At 44.0% G+C, this 10650-nt stretch overlaps 1 protein-coding gene across 1 annotated transcript; it reads left to right on the forward strand.

Annotated features, from left to right (window-relative positions):
* The first annotated feature begins 313 nt into the window (after nucleotides 1–313).
* Nucleotides 314–10345, forward strand: LOC145350735 (uncharacterized). The gene is made up of 5 exons (XM_080199983.1): nucleotides 314–594; nucleotides 5834–6050; nucleotides 8835–8911; nucleotides 9231–9313; nucleotides 10039–10345. The coding sequence occupies exons 1-5, from the start codon at nucleotides 470–472 to the stop codon at nucleotides 10215–10217; spliced, it is 681 nt and encodes a 226-aa protein (XP_080056109.1). The 5' UTR covers nucleotides 314–469; the 3' UTR covers nucleotides 10218–10345.
* The last annotated feature ends 305 nt before the right edge of the window (nucleotides 10346–10650 follow it).

A 10650-nucleotide genomic window follows, 5' to 3' on the forward strand; every position in this document is an offset into this window, starting at 1 on the left:
AAAGCCTGCCCCGTGCTCCCGCATTTTAATAAAAAAAAAGATTAAAACAAAATAAGCCCTCAACCCACCCCCACAGCACCCCCATCACCCCACCCTGTAGGTTGATTGGCCATGCTAGATTGACCCTAGTGTCATGGGATTAGCAGGGTGGGATTACTGGGATTGGGCCTGGGTGGGATTGTGGTCAGTGTAGACTCAATGGGCAGAATGGCTTCTTTCTGCACTGTAAGGATTCTATGATTTTAGCACCATCTCTTCATGGGTTTTCCATTGCACATTAACAAGGATGATAAGGAGTTGCTGTTAATTTAAAATAATTTCCAAAATACGGACACAAAACATGAATTTCTTGTCGTGACAGATAAATGAAAGCCTCTTATTGGAAATAACCAGACTAAAACAAAGCTTGCAGGCTTCAGAGCAGCAAATCCTGAATCTGCAGAGTGAAAAGTCAATTTTAACCTCTCGTATGAAGACCTTGGAATGTGAACGGCAACAGATATTCAATCAAAAAGAACTATTGCTCAAAACATTGAAAAGATTGAAGTGTCGTAAAGAAAATGCTTCTTTGTTACAAATTAATCCTGATAACAGGTAATTCTGCTTCCATTGATTTCTGAGGGGTGGGGAATGGGGTAACAAGGAGGCAAAAACTCCAAGAGACTTGGGATTTGGTCTAAAACTTGAAAGTATTCCTGAAGAACTAGGCTTTTTTCATCTTGCACTCATCAAGACAGTTCACAAGAATGCCAGCTTCAGGGAAGCTACAAATTTATACTGTGAGAGAAGAGAGTGCTGATTGGTTGGCAAGTGAACTGTGATTGGTCGAGACATTGCCATTGAGAATGCATCAGTTGATGGTAACTGAAAGTTAACTGCCAAGCATTGTTTGGGGTGGCACCGTGACACAGTAGTTGGCACTGCTGTCTCACAGCGCCACAGACACGGATTCAATTCCCGGCTTGGGTCACTGTCCATGCAGAGTTTGTACATTCTCTCGATGTCTGCGTGGGTTTTCTCTGGGTGTTCATGTTTCCTCCTATGGTCCGAAAGATGTGCTGGTTAGATGCATTGGCCATACTAGATTTTCCCTGAGTGTACCTGAACAGACACCGGAGTGTGGCAACTAGGGGATCCTCACAGCAACTTCATTGCAGTGTTAATGTAACACTTGTAACGCTAATAAATAAACTTTAACTTTAACCTTTGTTTGAAATTTAAACCAGGCAGCTTGACTGTCTTTTTATTCATTCATGGGACACGGGCATCGTCGGCTGGCCAGCATTTATTGCCCATCTCCAGACCAGGTAAGGACGGCAGATTTCCTTCCCCAAAGGACGTGAGTGAACCAGATGGGTTTTTCCGACAATTGACAATGGTTTCATGGTCACCAATAAGTTCTTAATTACAAAATTTTTTAAAATTGAATTCAGATTCCACCATTTGCCAAGGTGGGATTCGAACCCAGAATATTTGCTGAATTTTTAGTGATAATACCACTAGGCCATTACCTCCCCATACCGATTGGTCTCTGACTCTGATGGGTCAAGGCATTACCCTGAGGAATTAACTAGCAAGTGGTTGTCACTTATTTTGTTTCATTGAAACAGGTGTAATGTGTACATATTCTTTCTGTCTGGAAGGAACAGGGTCCTGTGTATTAATATATGTATCTAAATGCGTCACACTGCGAGCCTGACTGACAACCTTAAGCATAATTCTTAGTACACTGAGGATTACTGGGCAAATATTGTCCAATTATGGAATCAAATCTAATATTGCATACTGTATTTTGAGTTTTACACGTAGGGGCTGGTTGAGCATGGTCAGTATCTCACTCATTATGAAGAGCAGAAGGCACGTGCAGTTTGATATGATCCACCAGTCTTTCGGACGTACAAGCATTTGCTCACCATGTAAGCTTGATGCTGAAAAAGGCACATCAAAGCCATCCTGCGGGATAATGGCCAGCCTCATCAGATCATTTCACACTCTGTTTCCTACAAACACACAAACTAAGGCAGTCACCTCGGGCCTGGAAAAGTACCCAGCGTACCTCAGATTATCCTGAAAGGGCAAGGTTTCTCAGAGATTTGAGCAACCGGTGTTTCAAGTTGCAGTAGCAACCCGAGAAGCATTTGCCACTAATTCGATGCTGTCATCAAGCCAAAAAGATCTGCCTATCGGGCAAATGAGTAATGTGGTAAATGCATTTAGGGTGGCACACAGTAGCACAGTGGTTAGCACTGCTGCTTTACAGCTCCAGGAACCTGGGTTCGATTCCTGGCTTGGGTCACTGTGTGGAGTTTGCATGTTCTCCCCATGTCTGCATGGGTTTCCTCCAGGTACTCTGGTTTCCTCCCACAGTCCAAAGATGTGCGGGTTAGGTTGATTGGCCATGCTAAAAATTGCCCCTTAGTGTCCTGAGATGCGTAGGTTAGAGGGATTAGTTGGTAAATATGTAGGGATATGGGAATAGGGCCTGGCTGGGATTGTGGTTGGTGCAGACTCAATGGGCCAAATGGCCTCTTTCTGCACTGTAGGGATTCTATGAATTTCAGTGCCAGTGCGCTGCCAGATATGTCGGTCGTTCATTCCAAAGACTGGCGGATTGTATCAAACAGCTTGCCTTTTCCACTGTTCGCAAGGAGCAAGTGACAGACAAAGCTGTGTTTTCAAAATTCAAAACAATGTCGAATATTAAATGTGATTCCACAATTGGACATACTTTGCTGAATAATCCTCGGTGTGTTAAGAATTAAGTTGACAACCAATTTACGATTGTCAAGTGGTCTTACAGTGTGACACATTTTTGTGAAATGAAATCTAATACACAGATATTAGATGTATTAATACCTCTAATTAATATTAATAATTAATTAGTAATTAATTATTATTAATTAATAATTTAATTAATATTCTGTTCTTAGCAGACAGAAAGAACATGCATACACAAATTTTGCCTGATTTAACTAAACAAAATAAGTGACAGCCGGTTAATTTCTCAGGGCAATGCCTTAACCAATCAGATTCAAGCTGCTTAGTTTAAACTTCAAACAATGCATGGCAGAGGGTGGCACGGTGGCACAGTGGTCAGCACTGCTACCTCACAGTGCTAGGGACCTGGGTTCAATTCCGGCATGGGTCACTGTCTATGTGGAGTTTGCACAATTTCTCCGTGTCTGCGTGGGTTTCCTCCCAGTGGTTCGGTTTCCTCCCACAATCCAAAGACATATTGGTTAGGTGCATTGGCCATGTCAAATTCTCCCTCAGTGTACCCGAACAGGCACTGGAGTGTGGCGACTAGGGGATTTTCACAGTAACTTCATTGAAGTGTTAATATAAGATTACTTGTGACTAATAAATAAGCTTACTTACTTAATTATCAGTCACCATCAACTGATGCATTCTCCATGGCAATGCCTCTACCAATCAATCAGCAATTTATTCTCATACAGTATGACTTGTTTGTTACCTCTAACATTAATATCCTTCTGAATTGTCCTAGGAGAGAATGTTCCTGATGGTGGGTGAGTCCAGAACTAGGGGTCATTGTCTGAGGATTTGGGGTAAGCCTTTTAGAAGTGAGGCAAGGAAAAATTTCTTCACCCTGAGGGACGGTGAATGTGCGGATTTTATTACTACACAAAGTAGTTGAGGCCAAAACGTTGTGTGATCGCATGGAGAAATTAGAGATAGCTCTTGAGGATAAAGAGATGAAGGGATTTTGTGGGGGGAAAGGGAGATTAGGCTATTGAATTTAATGATCAGCCATGATCAAAATTAATGGCGTATCAGGCTCAAAGGGCTGAATGGCCTATTCCTGCTTCTAGTTTCTATGAGTGCAAGATGAAAAGCTTTAATGAGAAAACTATCTCTTTTCAGCATACTTAAGAATATCACGGAAGATGTCATGCTAAGGCTTCTTAGAAAAGGGAATATTTTAACACAAATGCCTGCTGAAGCAGAGGCAATAGCATCACTTAAAAGATAAATGAAACAGAAGAATATATGAGAGTACGTATATGAGGAAATGGGTATTGAGTAGATAACACTGCCACAAATATAATGAGGTAAATGGCCTCCTTGTGTTTCATGAGACACTTTAAGAAGTCTCACAACACTAGGTTAAAGTCCAACAGGTTTATTTGGAATCACAAGCTTTTGGAGTGCTGCCCCTTCATCAGTTGAGTGGAGAGGTAGATTTCACAAACACGACATATATAGACAAAGACACAATTGCAAGATAAACCTGTTGGACTTTAACCTGGGGTTGTGAGACTTCTTACTGGACCTACGTCAGTCCAACGCCAGAATCTTCACTTCGTGAGACACTTGTTCAATTTTACCTGATGAAAACGAATATATTTTGAAACTTCTGATATCCGACCTGAAAATGATTGAGTGATGGTGCGATCAAAGTTAAAACTCACATCATTTAAGAAATGAGGGATCTAAAGGCCACATTTCTCGGTGTTTTTGTTGTACAATTTGCTTCACGCTGCATTGCCACTTAAGAAATCAACACAAAATGAGGAGGAGACGAGTGTGATGGGACCAACCTCTAAACGCTGGCTGATAGTTACCTCCTTTGGAAAGATCCACAGACTGCTGCCAATGTTTGTATTGTACAAACACAGGCCCTCATTGACTAACACTGCCTGCTTACTTGTTCTCATGAATGGGGGGCAAGAGTGAGGTGGCATTGGCAAGGCCACATTTCGTGCCAGTGAGCACCACCTTCCTGGTGACGGGGAACTGCCTTCTTGAGGAATTGAGTAGTTACTATAACTGAGTAGAAAATACACTTCCGAGGATGCCAGGGGCTGTTCTTTTTTTATTCGTTTGTGGGACATGGGTGTCACTGGCTGACCAGCAGTTATTGCCCTAGTTGCCCTTAGAGGGCAGTTGTGAGTCAGCCGCATTGCTGCAGCTCTGGAATCACATGTAGGCCAGACCAGGTAAGGACAGCAGATTTCTTTCCCCAAACTAGATGGGTTTGTCCAACAATTGGCAATAGTTTCATGGCCATCAGTAGATTCTTAGTTCCAAATTTTTTTCATTGAATTTAAATTCCATTTGCCGTGGTGGGATTCAAACCTTTGGTTGTCTAAAACAGACAGAGCACACACCGTATTCAACCAACACTTACAAAACCCAGAATATGTATTGTCAGATATGAATCTCTGATTGGGCAGCACTTGCTAAACAATCCTGAGTGTGCTAAGAAGCAATTTAAGATAATCAGTCAAGTCCATAATATGGCTGATTCATGCTTGCTCAAAGTGACATATATTCGTATGCAGGGACATATTGTCTGCAAACAAATGGAATAAGTTCAAGCTGCGCACCTTCTTTAAATTATGTAGGAACTTGAGCCTATAGTTCCCTATTGCTTTCTCTATGGCAACACCTTAGCCAATCAGAGTTGACTTGCCAATCACTGAGCAACCTTTTTTCTTACGGTGTAATTTGTTGTGATTGCTTTGAAATTTGGTATTCTTGTGTTTGTCCTGGTGAGTGCAAGATGAAACACTTCAACAACATGTCTCTCCTTTCAGTAATATATGAGTAATGATTTATATTGATTAACAATAATTGGCTTCTATTTGTGCAATAAGTAGTATAATTCACGTTTTGTTTGATACAATCTCGAAAGGGCTAACCTTCCAAATAGTTACTGTCTGAAGGGAGTGTGATCACTGCTCTCACACAGATGAGGAAACTGCCCAGAAATTGCCAATATGTGAGGCTGACAGGTGAAGCTTCCTGTTCACAGTCCTCGCTCAGTCTCTATGTCTCCCTCGATAACATTTAGCATTTTAATCCATAGGACACCATCAGTAAACCTTCAGGAATGTCCCTCGAAACTATACGCACAGTCTAAATATCTTCCAGAGGGGCTAGAGTCCACCAAAGAGGATGGGCCAGCTGTTCACCAGGAGCAAGTGGAATGTGATAGGGAGTACCTGGCTACTGACAGTGACTCTGGGAAGGCCACAGGGATCAAGCTATCTGGGATAGACATAGAATCAGATCAGCAATCAAAGGTAAGTGGAGAGTTCTTCTGGGAGGTAAGAAGACTACACCCATAAAGGGTCACTGAAACTTAGACCCTTCATCAGAACTCAAAACTTAATCATAAAGAGGTTATTTTCCAGTTCTCAAACCTGCTGGCTTATCCACACAACTAAGATTCTGAAGGGTCATGGAGAGGATGTTTTCCCCCCCCCGACTGGGGAATCAGGAAGCACAGTCTCCGGATAAGGGGCTGATCATTTAGGACTGAGATGAGGAGGAATTCCTTCACTCAGAGGCTTGTGAAACTTTGGAATAAAAACAGAAAATGCGGGACAAACTCAGCAGGTCAGGCAGCATCTGTGGAGGGAAACAGATTTAACAATCCAGACCTTCCATTCAGAGAGGATGGGATCGATGCTGACTGATTTCAATCCGCCCCCTTTAGCACTTCATGCCGGATGAGAAAGGAGAAAGTTAGGAGGTTAAGAGTTGTAATTCCAGCACAGCCACACTCCCATTCCTCATCATCATAGAAATCATAGAAACCCTACAGTGCGGAAAGAGGCCATTTGGCCTATTGAGTCTGCACCGACCACAACCCCACCCAGGCCCTAACCCCATATCTCTATATATTTTACCTGTTAATCCCTCTAACCTACGCATCTCAGGACTCTAAGGGGCAATTTTAGCCGGGCTAATAAACCTTACCTGCACATCTTTGGACTGTGGGAGGAAACCGGAGCACCCAGAGGAAACCCACGCAGACACGAAGAGAGTGGACAAACTCCACACAGGTAGTGACCTAAGCCGGGAATCGAACCCAGGTCCCTGGAGCTGCGAAGCAGCAGCGCTAACCACTGTGCTACCGTGCCGCCCCATGTCTTGAAGGCACTCCCCTTAAGGTCTCAGTTCATGAGCTGGCACTGTTTTCAATGGAGCTGTCAATCAATCCCCAACATTGTTTAATGTTTCCTCACTAACAGTGCAAACCACCTCACGCCCTGACAATGTTTACTCTCCCCCAACGCCCACCAATGTTCACCCCCTCCCCTTCCTTGACAATATTCACTCACTCCCTCGCCCCTGACAATGTTCACCAGCCCACCCCCCCAACACTCAACAATTCACCTCCCTCCTTGCCCCTTGACAATGGGAATAGAGGGGTACAGTCCCTGGAAGGGTAGAGGGTTTTGGTTCAGTCGGGCAGCATGGTCGGTGCAGGCTTGGGGGGCCGAAGGGCCTGTTCTTGTGCTGTAATTTTCTTTGTTCACCCCCCTCCCCCAATATCCAACAATCCCTTTCCCTCACCCCCAACAATGTTCGCTCCCCCTTCCCCCTGACAGTGCTCGCACCCCTGTTCCCTCACCCCCACAATGTTCACGCCCCAATGCTAAATGTTCATCCTCTCCACCCCGATAGCGTTCACCCCCTCCCTCATCCAGACAATGTTCACCGCCCCCTTCACCCCCAGCAATGCTCAGTTCCCCCCCCCCCACCGCACCTCCGTTCCCTCACCCGACAATATTCACCCCATCCCCCACACGGTGAAAGCGCTCAGCAATAATCTCAGCCCTGCTCTGTGAACCGTCTCCTGAGGTCCCTGGCAACGCTGACTCTTCCGACATCTGCTGGACCGCAGCCGTGAGTTCTGGAAGGTGAGTTGGGAGAGGGAATGCGGGAGCGGATAAGCACTGTCCAGGGGGACATGGGGCGGGGGGGGAAGAGGGTTCTGAGGGCGAGAGAGGGGGGAGACGTTCCTATGGGGATGGTAAACTTTGCTGGAGGGAGGGTGATATTTCTGGGGGGTAGTGAACATAGCTGGAGGGATTGGATAACCGTTGTGGGTGGGGAGGACATTGCTGGGAGGGGTAAACGTTGCTAGAGGGAGGGGTGAACATTGCTGGTGGGGAGCGGGTGAACTTTGTTGGAGAGATGCAGCCATGAAGTAAGACTTGAACCCAGAGCTTCTGGTGATGTTACCATTTCACCGTAAGACTTCTTACTGTGGCAGAGAATGGAAAGAAAAACATGAAATGTAGACATATGAGTGGCAGAGGGGTGCCAGGATAGGACTTCCACCAATCATTGTGGCTAATTGCAGCCCACGTCTCAAATCCAAAGTATGAAGCGATGGTAATCCCATGTCTATAATGGCACAGGAGAGAAATAAATGAGACTGCCCGTTGAATTATGAGCCTCAGACTGGAATGAGGAACACAGTAGCTAACCACACTGGATCAACAAGAACAGACCATAGAATCCTACAGTGCAGAAGGAGGCCATTTGGCCCATCAAGCCTGCATCAATCACAATCCCACCCAGGCCCTATCCCCATAACCCCATGCATTATCCTAGCTAGTCTCCCTGACACTAAGGGGCAATTTAGCATGGCCAATCCATCTAACCCGCACATCTTTGGACTTGGGAGGAAACCAGAGCACCCGGAGGAAACCCACGCCGACACAGACAGAACAGGCAAACTTCACACATATCGTCTCTTGGGTCTCCACACAGAACCAAGCTGGGAATCGAACCTGGGTCCCTGGCACTGAGAGGCAGCAGTGCTAACCACTGTGCTGCCCAAAGTAAAGTATCTTTTAACTTTCCATTTCAAAAATGCTGCACAAATTCTGGGATTGATTACTGCTATTAAATGTCTGGTTGAAATCTAATTAAGGTTAAACTCGGAGAATGTGCCTGTTCTCAACAGGGTAACTGGACCTATTTGGGGTTTTGGGTAGAATTCTAGTGCTGGAGGAACCTATTATGTTAATGTACTAATTGTTTGCATTCATTTATTAAACTTGCTGTAGAGGATCATCCCAAAGATCAGTCAAGACACACAAGAAGATGTAAGAAGGTGTAAAGATTCATGGGATTCAGATGAAGGGTAATCAGAATAAACCACTTTTTTTTATCATAAAGCAATTTTAAGGAATATCAAGTAAAACGGGAATTTACTTACTGTTATGAGTCCATGGTCAGGATTTTACAGCTGATGTCAACTATCCTGCAGCCATTACAATCAAAATAAGGGGCAATCTCTTAAAATATGGGATAGCTGGTCACATTGTTTGTCACATTATCACGTTGTCTGGGCTTGCACCAACCCTGTTGGTTTTGCTTGTTGGTAACACTGTTGATTTGCTTTTTCAAACTAAACATTTTATTGTCAAATTAATGAACTGTACTTTGTTTTAAAATAATAGATTGCAACCACAAAGTGCCAGTCTGAGCAAAACCCAGAACCACATAAACCTGCAATTTGAAAAATTGTTGGAAGAAATAGAAGGTATAATGAGAATTACAAATAACTTAGCTTGCTCTTTCTTTCCATTCTAAGTGGCTTATTGTAATGAATAAGGTGTACCCTTCAGTTATCTGTAATCGCATCAATCCACCCTGAGTTATAGTGTATCAGCCATAAGTACAGTTAAGCTTTGGATATATTTTTCCATTTGTTCAACAATTGGCGAGGTTTTAAGAAATTATCCGATTTGCAATATTAGAATTAGCTGCCATAAACTCGTTCAGTTAAAGACTTAGAATCACAGAATCCTGCAGTGCAGAGGGAGCCCATTGAGCCTGCACTGACCATAATCCCACCAGGTCCTATCCCAATAGCCCCATGCATTTACACTAGCTAGTCCCCCTGACACTAAGGGGCAATGTTAGCAGGCTGATCCACCAAATCCACACATCTTTGGACTGTGGGAGGAAACCGGAACACTTGGAGGAAAATCATGTACTCACAGGGGGAAAGTGCAGACTCTACACAGGCAGTGACCCAAACCAGGAATCAAACCCAGGTCCCTGGCACTGTGAGGCAGCAGTGCTAACCACTGTGCCACCATGCCATATCTTACAAATCTCAGCCTCCGGCAAAAATATCATAAACCTGACACCTCATTTACCTTGTTGGAGTGCAGTTGGCATGTTATGACTGCTTGAGATGCTCTGTTCTGTTAACTTTCTGATTGTTTGAAAATAAATCCTGAGTGAATTTCACATTTTTAGGTTTTGTGAAGCTAAATCTAACACTGGAGAGCGAAAGAAATCAGGCAGTGTGCAATCTGAAAGAGCAGACCGTGCAAACAAAGGTGAGAACTCGGACTTCATGCTTGAAATGGAAAAGCTCTGAGAAAATCAGCAGTGGGCAAACCTTCAGCCATGTTTCTGCCCACCACTTTCAGTAACTTTACTTTCAAAAAATGACTATTCTTAACTGCTTTTGCCAAACCTTGATATATTTGCTGACCCTTTAAAGGAGGCGATAGTCTAGTGGTCTTATTATGAGACTATTAGTCCAGAGAGTCAGCTGATGTCTGGGGGCCCCGGATTCGAATCCTGCCATGGCAGATGGTAGAATTTGAATTCAGTAAAAAATATCTGGAATTAAGAATTTACTGATGACCATAAAGTCGATTGTCAGAAAAACCCATTCACTAATGTCCTTTAGGGAAGGAAATCTGCTGTCCTTGCCCAGGCTGGCTGCATGTGACTCTCTGAAATGGCCTAGCAAGCCATTCAGTTGTTCAAGAAGGCAACTCATCTCCAGCTTCTCAAGGGCAACTAGGGATGGACAATAAAGGCTGGCCAACCAGTGATGCCCATGTCTCATGAATGAAT

The sequence above is a fragment of the Carcharhinus amblyrhynchos genome, chromosome 1 (assembly GCF_965287045.1).
Source record: "Carcharhinus amblyrhynchos chromosome 1, sCarAmb.v2.hapA, whole genome shotgun sequence".
In the NCBI taxonomy this organism is placed as follows: Eukaryota; Metazoa; Chordata; class Chondrichthyes; order Carcharhiniformes; family Carcharhinidae; genus Carcharhinus; species Carcharhinus amblyrhynchos.